This window comes from Mastomys coucha, unplaced genomic scaffold, assembly GCF_008632895.1.
Source record: "Mastomys coucha isolate ucsf_1 unplaced genomic scaffold, UCSF_Mcou_1 pScaffold5, whole genome shotgun sequence".
In the NCBI taxonomy this organism is placed as follows: domain Eukaryota; kingdom Metazoa; phylum Chordata; class Mammalia; order Rodentia; family Muridae; genus Mastomys; species Mastomys coucha.
In genome coordinates this window covers 79,009,091-79,029,085 of record NW_022196911.1, presented here as the reverse complement: position 1 = coordinate 79,029,085, position 19,995 = coordinate 79,009,091, and the positions used below count along the sequence as shown (strand labels likewise).

At 41.6% G+C, this 19,995-nt stretch overlaps 1 protein-coding gene and 1 non-coding gene across 2 annotated transcripts in view; both read right to left on the bottom strand.

Moving 5' to 3' along the window:
* Ap2b1 (adaptor related protein complex 2 subunit beta 1) overlaps positions 1-19,995 on the bottom strand; it is a 113,621-nt gene that overhangs the window by 88,541 nt on the left and 5,085 nt on the right. The window contains exons 3-5 of the mRNA XM_031354054.1: positions 16,445-16,504; positions 7,551-7,656; positions 2,497-2,632 (exon numbers count right to left, since the gene is read on the bottom strand). Of these exons, the coding sequence (XP_031209914.1) occupies positions 2,497-2,632; positions 7,551-7,656; positions 16,445-16,481 (279 nt within the window). The 5' untranslated portion in view covers positions 16,482-16,504. The remainder of the gene's footprint in view (positions 1-2,496; positions 2,633-7,550; positions 7,657-16,444; positions 16,505-19,995) is intronic.
* On the bottom strand, positions 6,261-6,367 carry LOC116079303. The gene has a single exon (XR_004113876.1). It is a non-coding gene; the product is annotated as a U6 spliceosomal RNA (small nuclear RNA).

Genomic DNA, 19,995 nt, shown 5'->3' with positions numbered 1-19,995 from the left:
TTTAAAGAAACTTCTCAGGGCTAGAGAGGTAGCTCAGAGGACCCAGGTTTGATTCCAAGCATCCACATGGCAGCTCACAACCATCCATAACTCTGGCTCCAGGAGATCTGATCCCCATGGGCACCAATTGACACAGATGCAAACAAAACACTTACACACATTAAGTAAGAGATTTATGAGTGTATGCAGTATTATATGCTTATTTGTGTACACATGCCCACAGAGACCAGAAAAGGGTGTCAGAGCCCCTGAAGCTGGAGTTACAAGGTTAATAATTACTCCAGGGATTCTGGGAATAGAACTTGGGTCTTCTCCAAGAGCAGCAAGTGCTTTTAACCACTGAACTATATCTACAGCCCCAGAAAAAAATCTTTTAAGTGTTTTATACAAAGAATGAGGAAAGGTTCAATAGGATTAGATCTTGAGCTAGGCAAAAGCCTAGTAAGTTTGCATGACCATCCCTAGAACTAGCAAATTTGCCCTAAGAACAGAAAAGACATTTTTTTCTATTCTTGGTCAGGAAAAAATATATATACAACACAGACAGAACACTGATAAAGAATACTTCCTTCAAATATCTTTATCAAAAATTTATCTAGCCTGGACATGGTGGTTAATGCCTTTAATCCCAGCACTCAAGAAGCAGAGGCAGGTGGATCTCTGTGGTTGAGGCCATCCTGATCTACACAGTGAGTTCCAGGACAGCCAAGGCTACATAGTGAGATCCTGGCTCAAACAAAACAAAACAAAACAACAACAAATCTTTAAAAACAAACAAGCAAGCCCCAAAAGAAAGGAAGCAAGAACAAGGAAGGAAGGAAGGAAGGAAGGAAGGGAGGGAGGGAGGGAGGGAGGGAGGGAGGGAAGGAAGGAGGGAAAGAGGAAGGAAGGAAGGAAGGAAGGGAGGGAGGGAGGGAAGGAAGGAAGGAAGGGAGGGAGGGAAGGAAGGAGGGAGGGAAGAAGGAAGGAAGGAAGGAAGGAAGGGAGGGAGGGAAGGAAGGAAGGAAGCAAGCCAGCAGTGGTAGTGCATGCCTTTAGTCCCAGCACCATGGAGACAGAGGTAGATGGATCTTGTGAGTTTGAAGTCTATATAGCAAGTTATAGGCTATCCAGGGCTGAACAATGAGACTTTGTCTCAAAAGAAAGAATGAAAAAAATCAATTTGAAAAAAATCCTACAATATTCATTTTTTAAAATTCAAACAGAAATTAATTTTGGAATTGTCTGATGTTTTTTAAGGGCAGAGTATGTTTCAAACAGAAAGAGGTATAAATATGAACAGTCCACTGTCAGGCTCTTCAAAGCCAGTTTCAGAAAGGGTATGAATATGAATGGCCCACTGTCAGGCTTGGCACAGCCAGTGACAGAGAGCTCTCAGTTGTACTAAAAGAGACTTCAGATCAGTGCTTATTTATTTGGGTTTTCTGGACAGGGTCAGGTTACTAGGCTGGCTTCAACTCACCAAGTGTGGCTCTGTAAGTTTTTAAAGATATCACAGTAGTGGTACGTCAGTGTTTTTAAATCTTAGCCAGATCTTAGCCAGGGGTTGCAGCACATGCCTCTAAGTCTAGTACATGGGTGGTTGGAGCAGAATGAGAAGAGGCCGAAGCCAAAGGACTGTGCATTCGGGGTCAGTCTGGGATAGAGAGGACGGAGAGCAGGAGGAAGGGATTGAGGTCCTACAGATCTTATTCTAACAAACATAAGCATGAGAATGAGGCTGAGAAAGGCGGCTGGGATCAGAAGTGTTTTAGGTACAAGGAATATAAATTAAACAAGTGGTCATGTATCAGTAACTGTTTAAAAATCACAAGATGAGTATTTTTATACTACTTCTCTACATGATTATTTTTAAATTTCCATAATAAAAAAATACTTAATCACAGGGTGAAAGGAGGCTCAGAAGTTACAAGCATTTGCTGCTTTTCTAAAGGATCTGGTTCAGTTCCTAGCACCCATGTTTGGGGTTTACAACCTGTAACTCCAGCTCCAGAGGATCCAATTCGTCTTTTGGCCTCTACACACATACACACACACAAACAAACAACAAAATAAATCATGTATGTTGGTTTCACTGTGGTAAAGCCCTCTGAACCAAAGACAAGTAGCACCTCAATGCAGTAGCAGCACTTCCTAACTTTCACAAAGACAAAGCAACTCCTCAGGTACCAATACGACAGCATGTCCACCCTTTATCAGCAAGCAACGAATAATATGCTGAAACACCCAACCTCTGTTAGCCTTGGAGGGTGAACATGAATTTTCATCTGGCAGGGGTCGGACGTACTGAGCCCCACCAAGACAAGGCTTGACGCACGGTTTCAGTATCCCTAGTTAGTGTACAGAATGCTTACAACATGAACATTGCTGCTCACTGCCAGGACTTCATCCCTTGAAACACAAGCTGCTTATCTGCAATGCAGAGACAAGCTACATCAAACGTCACCTCTGAAAAGGTTACGTGAGATAGAGAAGACTCAGTCCTTGGGAAACTACCTTCACAAAGCTGTTGACAGCCATGATGGCCATGTCTGGCTGACTCTTGGCATAGTTCATCAGATAGAGGTACACGAGCTTCTTTAGTTCCAAGTTGTCAGTCTGCATACAGTTCACCACATCTGGGAAGAGAGAGCTGAGAAGAGAGGAAAACAGAAATGAGTGAAGCAGTATCAGTGCTAAGCTGTGATACAGATGACGAAGTGACAGTCTTGGCTTCCAGAATGATTTGACAAGAGGACAGTGGTTCAGTGTTGATAATTCATTTTCATGGAAATGAATAACTAAAAAAATAAAAAATAAAAAGTACTATTGGCTTCCAAGTCTCTAAATTGCTCAGTTTAGTAGTGTATAGGTCAGGGCCTTGTGTGCAGTAGGCAAGCATTTTACTACTAAGCTATATCTTAGCCCTCTCAATAGTTTTTGTAGAAGGGAAAAAAATGTTATAAAAAATCTGAGAGCAATGGAAGGAGCCCAACAGATGCCAACACAAGCCCCACCTTGTCTCACATATACCTTCAGACCACATTCCACCTCCTCTCTAGTTGCTCTAGATTTTTTTTTTTTTCGAGACAGGGTTTCTCTGTGTAGCCTTGGCTGTCCTGGAACTTACTCTGTAGACCAGGCTGGCCTCGAACTCAGAAAATCCCACCTGCCTCTGCCTCCCAAGTGCTGGGATTAAAGGTATGCGCCACCCCACCCCCACCCCCCCACTCCACCCCCCACCCCCGGCTCTAGATTCTTTCTTCAGTGAGGGGGATAAAGCCCAGGGCCTCACACATGCTAGGGAAGTACTCTGCCACTGAGCTATACTCCAAACCCTGAGGTTATTTTAAAACGAATCATACAGAGTATATTTCTTATGAGCTACAAGCCTAGCACTTGGCTCTGAGACAGGGTCAGGCTATGTATAGTTTATGCTGACCTGAAACTTACTATGTAGGCCAAGAGTCCTTGAACTCACCGTTCTCCAACTCAGCTTCCTAAGTGCTGAGATTTCAGATGTGCATCATTACAGCCAGCTTCTAGTATGTCATTTTATCTATAATCATTAGACATACTCCAAGAAAAATAATTAGTTTTATGAATATCCCCCAAAATAACAGTCTCCACATCAATTCGCTGTGGTATCAAAGCATTCCAATAGTTATTCTGTTTAATGCACATTTTCTTCACTGCTGACCAGAAGGAATTAAGCAGGTCCCAAGTCCTTGTGGTGTGAGCCTATGTTTTCAAGTGTCTCTATGCTTTCTCATATGCTCAAGTTTTAAATTTCTAATCAAGATCTGCAATCAGTCATTTCTCCAAGGTGTCTGATTTCCTTTTAGTAGAATTTATGAAAATATTTACTTGTATTCAGTATTATACATTTACGAAGTGGAGCATAGTCAAATATAAACAGTCTGTTCATTTCCCAAGTACTAGCCATCTTTTCGTAATTTACCATTTCCCTATAAGAAATGTCTACACTCACAAAGTAGCATCATTAACATAAAAGACTGAAGTTCCAAGTTTGGATTCTAAAATAAGCCATATTTAAAAAACAGAAGTAGCCAGGCAGTGGTGGTGCACACCTTTAATCCCAGCACTTGGGAGGCAGAGGCAGGCGGATTTCTGAGTTCTGGTCTACAGAGTGAGTTTCAGGACAGCCAAGGCTATACAGAGAAACCCTGTCTTGAAAATCCAAAAAACCAAAAAACAAATAAACAAACAAACAAAAAAAACAAAAAACAGAAGTTAACTATAAAGTTAGCAAATAGCCTTCCCTTATTAAAATACTTTACAGATTCTAAATATTTCTATATATCTTACAAATAAAAAAAATTAATGTTAATATATTTCACATAGTAAGAGTCTTATCCACATAAAAAGCAGAATAGAGAACCTATGTTTTATGTCCTAAACATGATATGTTTTCTTTATTATTTAAGTGTATCTGCATGTCAGATGGAGGTCAGAGGACAACCTTTGAGTGTCACTTCTCCCTTTGAATCATGTGGATCCTGGAGATTGATTTCAAGTGACTAGGTGATCTTTCTGCTCTAAAAATAGAAAGTATTTACAAAAAGGAAAATGGGCTGCAAATTCAAAACAAATCCATCACATCTCCAATGACCCTCTTGACTTCTACTCTGGAGAGTAGGCAATTATTTTCTCAGTGGTATAGCTTCATACACATGGATATAACTGAAACTCTCTCGGAAGTAGGGATTTTTGTTTGTCTAAGAGAACATGCAGATGCAGAGTGGCTGCAACACCAGTCTACAATTACAAAACACTATCAAACAGTATGCATAGCAGTCCTAAGTACTGCTAACAGCCCACACAAGAAGACTAAAGCTTGGAACACCGGTGCATGCTTAACCCCAACATCTGGAAGGCTAAGGCTGGAAGACTACAAGCGCAAGTCCTGTGTGTACTTCATGAAGAGTTTAAAGCTGGCCTTAGTAACATAGTAAGAACCTCTCTTGAAATAAAGAGGGCTAGGAAGGAGTTTAGGGTTTGCCTAGCATAAGCAAGGTCCTAGGTTCAATCCCCAATACCAGCAAGGGAAAAAAATGTTGTATATTTCAAAGGTTTATGATCATTACTTTAAGTGAAGTAACACTTACAAATTTTCTCAGTTTTTCCTTTCTGAATGACACTAGGTATGACCCACATGACCAAATGTTTTCTGGTGATCTGGGGGAAAGTGGATGCTGAAGGAAGGGCTCTTGAGACCAAAAAGCTGAGAGCTGTCCCTATAAGCAACAGAAACCCAGATAACAGCGGTTGGACAGGAGAGTAACTTCCAATGCTCCTCATGTCCTGAGGAAGGTTTCTGCTAGTCCTGTTCACACGTTAGCTCAGGCTACTGCTATGTAGAATTCAAAGACTGGTAAAATTTAGTAAGAGGCCAAGACTTAATAGAACAAGAGTCCACTTAAATTAACAAGCATAGCCCAGACATAGTAACACACACTTTTAATCCAGCACATGAGGGGCAGAGACAGGTGGATCTCTGTGAGTTCAAGGATAGCTGGGACTACATAATAGACCTTATCTCAAAGATAAGATAAAATAAAATAAATCTTAAGCCTATTTTATAAGTTATTTTAAGGTGTTATTTTTATTAATGGGAAGATGGCAGTGTTTTACATTTGATTTATTGTTTGTGCATGCTAGAGCACATGTGGAGGTCTGAGACAAGACACAAGTGCTTCTCTGTTGGGTTTTGGGGAACTGGTAGGTCATTAGGCTCTGCGGAAAATAACTTTACCCACTGAACCACATCAGCCCCTTGTTTAAATACTCATAAAGTCTCTCTAGCACCTTCTTAAATAGAGACAGCTGGATTCTCATGCCACTACCTGTGCTGGGGAACATTTTAAATCATGTGTAAGAAGAAAATACAGCTTCACAAAAATATAGGACTCAGGAAATGAAGAAATAGTTCAGTATCTTTTTTAAATAAATGGATATTGTTCTCTCTCTATATATATGTATTTATTGTATCTTATTTGCAGTAGTGTTTTGCTTGCATGTAGGCATGTGCACTACATATATGCCTGATGCCTGAGGAGTTCAGAAGAAGGTGCTGAGAGTGCTGGACCTCCTGGGTGCTGGGAACTGAACCCAGGTCCTTTTCAAGAGCAACAAGTACTCTTAACCACTGAGTCATTTCTCCAGTCCCCTAATCACAGTATATTGAAAACACAGCTTCAGTGTACACACACACACACACACACACACAGAGGCACATGTACACACACAATTTTTTTTTTTTAAATATGGAACGCTTCACAAATTTGTGTGTCATCCTTGCGCAGGGGCCATGCTAATCTTCTCTGTATCGTTCCAATTTTAGTATATGTGCTGCCGAAGCGAGCACCACACAATTTTTTTTAAGAACGGAAAGCTGCTGGCAGGATGGCTCAGCAGGTAGACTGCTTACACATGGGCCAGATGACCTGGACTTACTGCCAGATTCCACCAGTGCAGAAGAGAACAGACTCGAGAGCCATCCTCTAACCTCCACAGGCCCACACACGTACATAAATATACAAAATACCTATTTGATAAAATACAATTTTACTGCATCATAAACAAGAGTCCTGAATGAACTGCTCTTTTTCTCATAACTTCTTTTTTTCTTGGAGTGAAAAACAGAATGACTGTCCCAGCCAGCACCACTGCCTGGATTCATGGTAAGGTGGTGGCAGTTCTTACCATCACTTACCATCACTGAAAAGCTCAGAATGGTAAAGGGGTAAAGAGAATCAAGAATTATAAAAATAGTTTTTATCTCATGGACCTGAGAGGGCCTTACAATGCTGTGGAGCCTACACTTTAAACAGCTCACTAATCACAGAAGCAAAAATTAATGGTCAAGAGAATGTTGGTAGTGTTGGTTCCCACCTGGAATTCAACAACAGAATATAGAGTTGCAAAGCTAAGACCACTGACTTAAACCAATTAAAGAGTATGTGAGCTCATAGGCTGGAGAGATGGCTCAGTGGTTAAGAGCACTGACTGTTCTTCCATAGGTCCTGAATTCCCAGCAACCACATGGTGGCTCACAACCATCTGTAATGGGGTCTGATGTACTCTTCTGGTGTATCTGAAGACAGTGACAGTGTACTCATATAAATAAAATATGTAAATCTTAAAAGAGAGAGAGAAAAGTATGTGAGCTCAGCATATTTTTATCATCTTATTACCTCTGGCAATAGATTTGTAACTGTCCCAGGACTAGAGATGGTTTATACTAAACCTGCGTGCAATAAAAATTTAAAAAGCCAACTAAAAAAAGCACTTAGGTCAGAGCTAATACAAAAGCATGCACTTTTCCTTGTGATGTTTGCAATGGGGTAACAACCCATTTCTATAGGTTCCACAAGTTTGGTTTTTTTGAGACACTGGTGCTATGTTGCCCAAGGTAAATGTCCAACTCTGGCTGGAGTGGCTGAAGTATAGGTGTGCACCACTCTACCTCAGGGGCCTGCAGTGTCTAGGAAAGCTCTAAAGGTTACGACACAGGGTCTGACTGTGCACAGGGCAAGAGTCATCCCTACCTCACATCCTTCCCCACGGTCATAGCAGCAATCACTTTCTTCACAGCCTCCTTCCTCTTTTCTTTCTTTTCATTGTTGAGTTCAGCTTTTAACTCAAAAATTTCTCCTAAAAGAGAACAAACAGGGACGGTTTCAGGACTACAGAATGAGCAGAAAACTGCAATATAAAATAACATCAGGATAGCAAGGCAGCCACTGAAGTAAGGTTATTTTAAAAGTATAAGGGATGTGCAATTCAAAGCCCCAGAATGTTAACTGACCCACCAACAAAGACTCCATCAATACTTAAAGCCTTTAAATCATATCTTTAAAAGGCAACACAGACCCTACTTTAGAAAGCATGAGAGCAAGAAAAAGTAAAGCTCACTGCAACAGTATTAGGATCAGTATTTTAGGACCAGCAGACTTTTAAGGACCTAGGAAGAAAAGAAATCAAAGTAGGGAGCTGGCTTGGAAATCAATGTTTACAAACTAAGAGAGATACAACTTAATAGATTAATAAATTAGGCTCAAAAGTCACATAGTTTATTACTTACAAAATTGGGCTTGGCATCCCCCCCACCCCTCTCAAGATTTATTTATTTTATGTGTTTTTGGTTTTTGCCTGCATGCACGTCTATTCACCATATGCATACCTGGTACCCTCAGAGGGCAGAAGAGGGTGCTAAATGCCCTGGAAAAGTTATGGAGAGTTCTGAGCCATTATGTGGGTGCTGGGAACTATACTCAGATCCTCTCCAAGAACAAGTGCTCTTAACTCCTGAGCCATGACTCCAAGCTCCAGCATTCACTTCCTGGCTTCAGTTCCCAGCACCCACATGGTAGTTTATAACTGTTCATAACTCTAGTTCCAGGGAACCTGATGCCCTCTTGCCTCTGCAGGTACCAGACACACATATATCCATGCAGAAAAACACTCATATACATAAAAATAATAATTGCTTTAAAGGACAACTTTTGGGAGTTGGTTCTCTCTTTCCACCTTGTCAAAATGTCTTGTTTCTGCTGTTGTGCTGTACCCTGAATGATTCTCCTGTCTGTCTCCCATGTTGAAGTAGGAATAATGGGATTACCGATACAAACAGCACCACATGTGACTTTACTATGTGAGTTCCAGGGACAGAACCTACGTGGTCAGGCTTGTACAACAAACGCTTTTCCCTACTAAGCTATCTTACCAGACTAAGAAATGATCAACACTGCCCAGCTGTGGTGGTGGTGGTGGTGGTGGTGGCGCACGCCTTTAATCCCAGCCCTTGGGAGGCAGAGGCAGGCGGATTTCTGAGTTCAAGGCCAGCCTGGTCTACAGAGTGAGTTCCAGAATACCCAGGGCTATACAGAGAAACCCTGTCTCGAAAAACCAAAAAAAAAAAAAAAAAAAAAAAAAAAAAAAAAAAAAAAAAAAAAAAAAAAAAAAAAAAAAAGATCAAAACTATCAATGCTTTACTCCAGTCTGGTCCAAATGAATTGGATCATCAAGAGCTCTTAGTTCATACGTGATCCTAATGTACAAAAGCACAGTTAAGTCAGAAAAGAAAGAGAAATCACCAGCCTATATAGCATGACTGGTACGGGGTAATAATCTACTTTCTAACCGTATTGGAAGTCCACTCACAGGAGGGAATTCATGCTGGTTCTTGGGATGGTTTCAATGAAAATGTCCCCATAGACTCACATGCTTAAATACTTGATCCTCAGTTGGTAGAACTGTTTGGAAAGGCTTAGGACATTTTTTTTTTTTTTTTTTTTTGAGACAGGGTTTCTCTGTGTAGCCCTGGCTGGCCTGGAACTCACTCTGTAGACCAGGCTGGCCTCAAACTCAGAAATCCGCCTGCCTCTGCCTCCCTAGTGCTGGGATTAAAGGCGTGCTCCACCACCACCCGGCTAGGGCATCTGGTCTTAATGGCAGAAGTGTGTCACTCAGGGAGGGCCTTTGGGGTTTCAAAAGGTGTCATTCCACTGTTCCCTCTCTGCTCCCTGTTTGTGGATGTGGATGTGAACTCTCAGCTGCTGCACATGTGCAACATCTGCCTGCCTGCGTGGCATGACAGGGATGTACTCCTATCCCCCTGGAACCCTAAGTCCCAAAGAAACCCTTCCTTCTATAAGTTGCCTTGGCCATGTTATTTTGTCACAGCAATAGAAAAGAAACTAATACAGTACTGGAAACCTGCTCAAGAGCCCAAGGCTGAGGAGGTTATAGGCCCTGGTGGACAATCTATCACGGTTACCTGCTGAATGATCATGTTGTCCAACTGCTTTCTACATATATACATTTATACTCAGAGATTAGTGTTGTTCTCAACCTCCACCAGCAAAGCTTGTCCCATTTAGGCAGTGGTTAATACACAGTCAAAATTATTCAAAGTGCTGAGAATAAGTGAGTGACTCAGTCCTAACTGGAACGTCTGTATCAAGCATCTCACCCGCCCCATGTCTCAGATCATCACAGAGGAAGGGATAGTGGAGACAGTGTATGAGCTGGAGTGTAGGAAAGAGGGTTGTGAAATGCTGTTTCTGTACATGAGATGGACCCTGCATTCATTAACTCACGGTACCTATGGTTGTGTGCACAACAACAAACCAGTCAGTATTAAATCACAGGTGGGGGAGGGGCTCACAAGGCTCAAACACTAGTTTGGGAGCTCATGGTAGGTCATAGCAGCTGGGAGAGAGCCATTATTCTTTGGGGATGTGGCCACTGGTATACTGTCCAAGCTCTTAGATGGTCCCATACGAATGGGCATGAGGGAGGCACTAATTAGATTTAGTGGATTATAATAAATAAATAAATAGATAGATAAATAAATAAAATGAAGCTGGGAGGGGGCATGATAGGAAGAACTGGAGAGGGAAATGGGTGCTGGATATGAACAAAATACATTATATATGTATGAAATTCTCAATAAATATATATGGGCTGGTGAGATGTCTCAATGGTTAAAGGTGCTTCAGAACCAACTTCTTTTTTCTGAAAGTTGTCATCTGACTTCCACATATACTATGGCACGTGCGCGTGTGTGCGTGTGTTTTGAACAACTACTCAAGAAGTGTCAAAGTATCACCACTACTTTAAGGCTCCATCTCTAGCCTCACCTGCCTTTAGAACGAACACGGGATAAAAGAAAAAGGCCTAACCAGACAAAGGAGGAGGAGAATGGAAGGAGGGCTATCCCACCCCATCATTTTCATGAGAAAAGACAACAACTCTCTTCAGACAGAAGGGGGGGCGAATGCGTGAAAGGAAGCTGCCCAGATCACATGCATGTTCATGCCTACTCCCATTTCTTCCTTCTGTGGATACCCCTACCTTTTCTGTTGTTTGTTTTGTCTGCAATAGGGCCTTGCTATGTAACCCTGGCAGGCTTGGAACTCACAATGTAGACTAAGCTGGCCTCTTGTCTCAGGTCATCTTGCCTGTTTTCAGACTGCTGGGATTACAAGTATGTAACCACTTCACCCATTTTTCCATCTATATGTCAAACCTGACTGTTGCCTCCTTGCCCACCACCTTCCAGACTGCTCTCAATGATCATTTTACCCTGACATCATCCACCACTCTGCACACTATGTGATCTCTCTGAAGCCCATGACAGGAAGTGTAGTGGCTATTCCTGGTTGTCAAGTTGACTATATCTGAAATGAACTACAATCCAGAATTATGATTCACCTGTGATCCTAATCTGGAGGCTGAGAGATACTAGTTTCTGATACAAGGTCATCTGGGCCACACCTTTTGCTGGAGACCTATATAAGGACATTGGAAGAAGGAAGGCTCTCTCTCTTTTTCACGTGCTTGCCTTGTGGGACTTAGTAACTGCTAGATCCTTGGACTTCCATTCATAGCTGCTGCTGACCATTGTTGGGAGTTGGACTACATACAGACTGTAAATCAACAAATTCCTTTACCATAGAGACTACCATAAGTTTCGTGACTCTAGAGAACCCTGACTAATACAGGAAGTATATTGACAAGAGACATAAAAATGGAGCACATAAAAGCTCATTTTATCAATATCCATCCCCAGTAGCCAAGCAAATTGCTTTAAAAATCACTATTCCATTTAAGTGACAACCACAAAAATAACATTGGCAGAAAGGCCAGGCCTTTAAAGAGTCAGTCTCTTCTTTACTGAGCCAGGTGCTGCCAAATGTGGCTCTCAGGCCCCGTGATTTACTTCTGGAACAGTGAAGGGCAAACAGCGGGGATTCACAAGTCTGAATTGAACTGAGAGCAGCACCAGGACTGCAGAATTGAAACAGGATGTAACTGAAATTATTCCAGAACCAAGCATAAATTTAAAGAATCTGCTCCAGAGGCGGTTCTGGTGGGCGTTGCAGGAAGCAAAAGGAACATAGTCTATCCATTTTTGAAAAACATATTAGCTAGCAGTGACTCAATTTGTATGTCTCAAACTTTTATAAATGTCATTTGTACCCTTTAAAAGAAAGGGTTTGATGAATTAGGTGAGTTTTCAAAAAAACTTAGGAAAAGGCCAAATGTATGCTTTTAATCCCAGCACTTAGAAAAAGCAGAGGCAGGAAAATCTTCAGGGTCAGCCTAAACTCTAGAGTGAGTTCCAGGACATCCAGATCTACACAGAGAAACCCTGTCTCAAAAAGCAAAACAAAAACAAAACCTTTCTTTTTCTTTTTCTTTCTTTCTTTTTTTTTTTTTTTGAGACAGGGTTTCTCTGTGTAGTCCTGGCTGTCCTAGAACTCACTCTGTAGACCAGGCTGGCCCCAGAAACTCAGAAATCCGCCTGCTTCTGCCTCCCAAGGGCTGGGATTAAAGGCGTGCGCCACCACTGCCTGGCTAACAAAACCTTTCTATGTTGTTATAGACAGTATATTGGTAACCAAAGCACATAAAGTGTTAGCAGAAGAAAACAAAAATACATATCCAAATGATTAAGTAGTTAGCTGAAATAAATTGACAAGGAGTTGATGGCTCTCTCTGTGTGTACACATCAGTTTGTGTGAGATCTCCATGTGGGTGAGTGTATGGAGGGCAGAGGATGACTCCGCGGAGTTGGCTCTTTCTTTCCACCCTTAATAAGCTGCAGAGCTCAAACTCAGCTTGCTAGGCTTCCTCAGCAAGCACCTTTACTGGATGAGCCATTTTGGTGGCCATCTGATTCTGAGACAGAATCTTACTATGTAGCCCAGTCTAGCCTCACAAGCATCCTGCCTCAGCCTCCTAAGTGCAGAGATTCTAGACATATGCCACTGTGACAAGCAGGTTAATAGTTTTTGTGAGGTGTAAACAATAAAGATAGAGAAGAAACTGGATAAACTGAAAGACAAGTACTAGGAAAAGTATCTTGTGCCGGTCAGTGGCGCATGCCTTTAATCCCAGCACTTGGGAGGCAGAGGCAGGTGGATTTCTGAGTTCGAGGCCAGCATGGTCTACAGAGTGAGTCCAGGACAGCCAGGGCTACACAGAGAAACCTTGTCTGGGAAAAAAAAAAAAAGTATCTTGCATGCGTCACGTTTTATTACCCAACCCCATTCATTTCAAAAGTCAAATCTACCAAGCACTGTTAGCAGCTAAGACTGGTTTTCAGTGTTGGCTACATATTACAAAAATCTGTAGAGATTTTAAAAACTCAATACTCGGCCTATCATGGTAATATATGTTTGCAATCCCAGCACTTGAAAGTATGTCCGGAGAGTGAATTCCATGCTACAAACAGTTTGAAGATTAATTTTGTGTGTGTGTGTTGCTTACAAGGATGCAGAAGGCCTACAATTGATATTAAATACTTTTCATTATTTTATTTAATGCATATGAGTATTTTTCCTGCTTGAGTGTCTGGGTGTGTGCCTATGAAGGCCTGGAGAGGGCATCACATTCCTTGGGAAGTGCAGTTAAAGTTGGCTGCAAGTCTACCATGTCAGTATTGGGGTCAAATTCAGAACTTTTGGAAGGACGGCCAGTACTCTACCTTGTGAGCCATCTCTCCAGTCCTTGTTCTGACTTTTTCTATCTAATCTATTTTATTTAAAGTTGAGATAGAGTCTTACCACTAATTAGCCAGGTTGTCTGAGATCTTGATGTGCCGGGAGAAGGGGATGTGGGGATAGGGAGGGGCTGTGTGAAGAGGGAACTGGGGAAAGAGGGGAGTCTGCAATTGGGATGTAAAGTGAATAAATAAACTAATAAAAAATGCTAAAAAAAAAAAAAAGTATTACACTTATAGTCATGTCCTGGAAGCAATTTATTTTCATGATAATATTTTGTTTTTAAGACAGGGTCTTAAAAAAACTCTGGCATTTCTGAAACTATGTAGACCAGGCTGACCCTGAATTCATAGCAATCCACTTGCCTCTACCTCCCAAGAGCTATGACATGATAAGACGTACAGGGCCCTTATTATGAGAAACACTTCCAGTTTGCCATGGGTTTCCTGAATTGCAATAGGTTATAAATTTGGCAAGATAACTTCATAAAACATCATCAGAAGGCAAATGATGTTACTTTGACTGATTTTGGTGATATCAACAATGAATATATGGTTATGGTTCTAAATACTCATTTTTGTTGTTTTTTAATACTGTGTGTGTATGTGTGTGTGTGTGTGTGTGTGTGTGTAGGTGTGGGTGTTGGGGGGGGCAGGTTGTGGGTGTGTGTTGCTTGGTACTGACAGATGTCAGAACAGGGTGCCAAATTCCCTGGAACCATACTTATAGATGGTTGTGAACTACAGTGTGGATGCTGGTAATAGAAGCAAGAGCCTCTGCACAAACAAGCGCTCTTAACCACTGAGCCATCTCACCAGCTCCCTCACTGTTAGATTTTGACATTAAAGAACTAATACTTTTCATCTCTGTAATTAGTAATTTGCTGAAGGATACTTTGAGCCCTATCAATGCCCTGTTTCTTATCAAACTTCCCACTTAACTAACTTTAACATCATGACTCTTGCCTAAACTATAATTTATACTAAATATAGTCACACATGTATTAATTGTATTCATTAGGTTATTATCCATTACTCTGATCATTTTTTTGGTTTAGTTTAGGTTTTCTTGAGACAAGGTTTCTCTGTGTGCCACGGACCGGGATTTCTCGCGGGGTCCCTGTTCCGCGGGACACGGGATTCTGGCCAGGTGGGCACGGGATTCGGCTTTGACAAACAGACTACACACACGGGTGGTGTAAAATCTGAGTGTATTTCTTTTAAAAATGACATGAGGCTTTTACAATCATTGCAAAAGAGAAATGAAAAATCTGGCAGCTCAACAGTTGAGGTACCTCTGAGGCTATCTGAAACATACTGGGTCTAAAGCAGCAGCCATCTCCTCTGAACTGGTGTTGCATCCCCCGGGCCCAAGTGCTCTGGGCCCAGGGGAATGCAGGTGTATGAATCTGAGTCCTAGCCCATCTAAGTTCTAGTGCTAGTCTTGCATGTGAGTCTAAGTCCTTCTTCTTCCAGTCCTAGTGCTAGACTGAAGTCACGTAGGCAAAACGACCCCCCACACACCCAGGTCACCTGACTTCTAAAAAGCCAGGTGTAGAGCAGGAGGAAGAGGGGTGGAGCCCTCTCTGTTGAGGTATTCTTATGCTAATTCTTTGGTTCTTGCTGGAGGCAGGCAGAGGAGAATCTCGACCTAACACTTTCAGCTAATGTCTTAGAGTGAGAGAAACCTTTCAATTACTCTCTAGTACTTAAAACATTAAACTAGGATAGTTGGAAACATTGGTGAAGGTCAGAAAACAATGTCCGAATTTTCTCTTGCTAGCTGTAAGAAAATGATATCTTGGTGAGTTCCTAGCACACAAGTACAAAGACATATCTGGGCCACCTCTGAGTTTGGGGTGCCAGGGAACAATGAGGAGGCAGGAGGCTGACTTTCCTTGAAGTTTTCACCTCAAATACCGCCATCACACAGGTGTCCGTGACATCTGTGTAGCCCTGGCTGTCCTAGAACTGGCTTTGTAGACAGTTTGCAGTTGAGGCTGGCCTCGAACGCTCAGAGATCCACCTGTCTCTGCCTCTAAGTGCTAGGATTAAGGGCGTTTGTCATCACCACCTGACTGAAAAATGTCATTTAGAAACCAAGATTGACTACTTGGAACCCTGTGTACCCACTCTGACTTAAGTGAAAATCGGAGTACTTAATCAGTAACTCCACTGGTGTTACTAAGTGGTGGACTAAGCAAAATGTGCACAATACACGCTCAGACTCTGCTAAGTCTGAAAACAAACGTACCAGGAAATACTTCAAGGCAAACAAAGTTCTATGCCAGAAAAGCTGTCACATGTTAGCCACCAGAGAAGAGGACACATACACCAGAAAAGCAGGCCAAGACACTGAAAGGAAGAGTAATAAATGGCACAGTAGTTGGTGCCAGGCCAGACTATTTCAGCAAACAGAAGAGCTGCTGAGTGCAAAAGCACACACTTCTGATTGTGAGAAGCAAAGCAAGCTCTGGGTGCTTAGTAAGCTGAGGACAGCGACACTAACCTAGCTTGGACAGAAGAACCAGCCATACTTCTAGAAATAGGCCATCTGGAAACAATTTGGGAAGTTAGACTTTCCCAAGAAGAATCCTTAGTTTGTAAGCCCACACTTATGTGTATAAGCCAGTATTATATTACTGACCACAAAGGTGATCAAGGTCATAGAGCCAAGAGCAAAAGGTGTAGCTCGATGGCAGAGCACCCACCAGGCTGTGCAAGGCCCTAGATTAGGTCCCCAGCACTAGAAAGCAAGCATGTAAAATCTCCTATATTTCAATAAACTTATTAAAATATAACTATTTGTAGAAACATCAGATTCCCAGTGAGACTGCAAACGCATGTGTAAAAATGTCAGAACATTCTACTTGGGGAGTCTAACCCAGTAACTGAACTAAACACAAGGTCTCACAAGGTTCCCCTACTTACCCTTCTTATTGGTTGTGAAGTACTTGGAGTCAGTCATGATTCTGGATCTTTAGCGCAAACCTAGGGTAAGAGTAAAGAATGCTGTTATCCAATTACATGTCTCCAGCAAAACATCTAATTTTGAGAACATCTATATTTAAGAATTTCTGCTTTTTAACAAAATGAATAGTTTTTTTTTCCTATTGCCACTGCCATTTGCGGGTCAAGCAGCACAGGAAATAAGAATTGCAAGTTCCTTGCTTCAAAGAACTTCAAGGGGGAAAGTCTGAAGGACAATGGACTAGGGCAGTAATCTGAACCCCTATGGCTCTGTAAACCCAAGGACAAGTCTGACACCACTCACTCTTACATCTTAGTCACTCACTCAAACACTTAAGACAAAGGTTGGTTTGAAAGATTCTAATCAGGAAAGTCTGGTTACTTCTCTGCCTCAGCATGGAGTGACTCAAAACATGGACTTCAAAGCAGACTAAGCCCAAAAGCAGAAAAATTCTTTCAACCTATTAAATACTGCTTGCAAAAGGCTCTCAGAAAAATCAGCAGCCTCCTTACCCCCAGCACCAGGGCTAGAGGCAGGAAAACCAAGGTCCTCCTCCTACACATAGCTACACAGTGACGTTGAGGGGAACCTGGACTACATAAAGACACTGTTTCAAAAACAAAAAGGAAAGAAATGAAAGCGTTAGACACCATATATGCCATGTAGGATACAGAAAGTGCTTTGATATTTGTCACATAGAGGTTTGCATCAAAGTTTTTATGTCTTTCTAGCAAAAATTCACAGAATGCTATATTCAATCCAGTCACAGCATAAACTAAATAAAACATAGACAAATCAGGGAAATTTTGTTTTTAAATATTTGTTATTATTGACTTATGTGTATGTGTGTACACGTGTGTGCCCCTGTATGAAAGCCAGAGGAAGGAGGTGGCTCCCTGAAGCTCCTGAGTTACAGATGGTTGTGAGCCACCTGATCTGAGTGCTGGGAATTGAAACTGGGCCTCTCCAAGAGCAGCAAGTGCTTTTAACCTCTGAGATGCCTGTGCTTTTTGAGACAGCATCTCCCTGTGTAGCCCTAGCTGGCCTGAAACTCTTTTTAAAAGAGATTGGTCTTATTACAAAGGTCCACTTCTTCTGCCTCTGTCCAGAGTGCTAGGTTTACAAATATACCACAACAGATAGTTCTTTCTGGTTGGTTTTTTTTTTTTTTTTTGGACAGATCTTATGTAGCCCAAGATGGTCTCAAACTTGCTATGTACTTAAAGATGACTTTTAATTCTGTTTCTCATGTCTCCACCTCCCAGGTGCTGGGATTATAGATGTGAGCTACCACTCCTGGCTAGGAATTCTTCACATAAACAGGTGGACATGAGTTCAGGGCCAGCTTGATCTACATAAGGAATTGCCAAGCCAGCCAGGGCTAGCTAGCTACATAGTAATCCTGTTTCAAAGCACAACAAGACTTTTTTTTTTTTTTCCAGAGCTGAGGACCAAACCCAGGGCCTCAAGCGCTCTACCACTGAGCTAAATCCCCAACCCTACAACAAAACTTTTTAAAGACTTGTGATATAAATCTTAAGTTAACTGTGAGTTTACAAATACAAACAGAAACGCTGCTGTACAGAAACAATTACTAAGGTCTGGCAGGAACACCACAGCTATGGCTCAAAACCTTTACTGTTTTTACAGAACGCTATCACTTAAAATCCCACGAAATCATCAAAACTTCAAACCTAAGATTTAAAAACAAAATTTATTTGGACATTTTTCACCCCCTTTCTTGCGGAAAATGCACGAAAGCACTGTTTTCTAACGCTCTCCTGTCTACCCATACACATGTATAAATTTTTTCTTTTCTTTTGAGATAAGATCTTCACTCTCTAGTCTTGGCGAGCTTGAAACCTGCTATAAAGACCAGGCTAGCTTCCTACTCATGGGATCCTCCTGTTTCTGCCTTACGCCACCAGATCCAGATAACATGAAATTCTAACAGGAATTCTCAACATACTCTGTTCACCAACCTTAAGACATGTCTTTATTAGCAGCCCACCATCTCATAATTAGTATGATTCAATTCCTAGCACCCAACAGGGAGACTCATCACTGTCTATAACTTCAGTTCCAGGGAATCTGACACCTTCTAGTCTCCCTGGGCACATACACATGGTACACTGACATATACACACAGGAATAACACCCGTACACATAAAATAAAATAATAAAAAGAAGCCTGCAACATATCAAAAATCTCTGCTTTCTAACAAAGAGATAAAGAGAACCAGCTACTTGGGAACCTGAGGTAGGTCTGGAAATTTTAATGAGCATCTGTCTTAAAAATAAAGTAAGACTGGAGATGGCTCAACAGTCAAGAGCACTAGCTGTTTTTCCAGAGGACCTGGGTTCTGTTCCTGGCATGCACTTAGCAACTCATAACCATCTATAACTCCAGTTCCAGGGATCAGATGCCCTCTTCTGGCCTCTCAAGTCACTGAATACACAAATGGTCTACAGACCTACGTGCAGTCAAAATACCCATATAAAAATAAAATAAATAACTAAAGGGCTCAGTAGTAGAGGGCTTGCTTGATATATGGGAAATCATGAGCTCAATCTTCAGTGGCATTTTGGACCAGGGATATAGCGCAGTGGTAGAGTGCTTACCTAGCAGGTATAAGACCTCTCCATCATCAAAAGGGGGAGAGGAAGGGAAAAAAAAAAGCAGGTAAATATATCACTCATTTAACTGACACCATGGCCAATAATTGTGATGAAATAATCACCATCATACAGGCAAAGAAACAAGGTATCCAGACTATGCTTTAAGGAGTTGGGGGGGACAAGGAAAAATGAAAAGAGTCTAAACAAAAGCAACAGTAGAAAGGAAGGGCTGGGGGTGTGGCCTGGATCTAAACACATATAATTTGTATGAATTTTAAGTATTTAATTAAAATGAGAAGTGGTAGTGGCAAAACTTTAATGCCCCTGTGACTTTCAACTCACAATTACATACAACTATTTTTTAATAAAAACCCTACAAACACTTACCAGATAGACACAGTCAAATTTTCCAGTATAGAGTGTAAAACTGATGCCTATACTAAAAAAAAACACACACAAAAACCAGAATAGAACTGGAAAAAAATACAACTTCAACTTGCCTAATGCTACAAAACTCAAAAAATCCTACTGGGGCAAATTTTTGTTTTTCAGGAAATCCCTAGAAATAAGCAAGCCACAATGGAATTTGAACTTACACAACCTCATACAACATGAAACCTGAAAGGTCACTGACTTATGGTGTGGCCTAGGGACATTGTTAAAGGACAGAGCAACCACAGGGCAAAGCAATGATCCTTGGACTCATCCTAGCCCACAGTATTGTTCCACTGCCTTTCACAGGCCTCCCTGTACAAGGTTATATATCTAGATTAACATAACCTAGTTTCTGCCAAATATAGGTTGTCAAAGTCTTTTCTCTCCTTCCAGCCTTCCCTTCCTCCAATTCCCCCAAAGAGCAACTCAACTGCAAAAGATTAATAGGCTGGGTAGA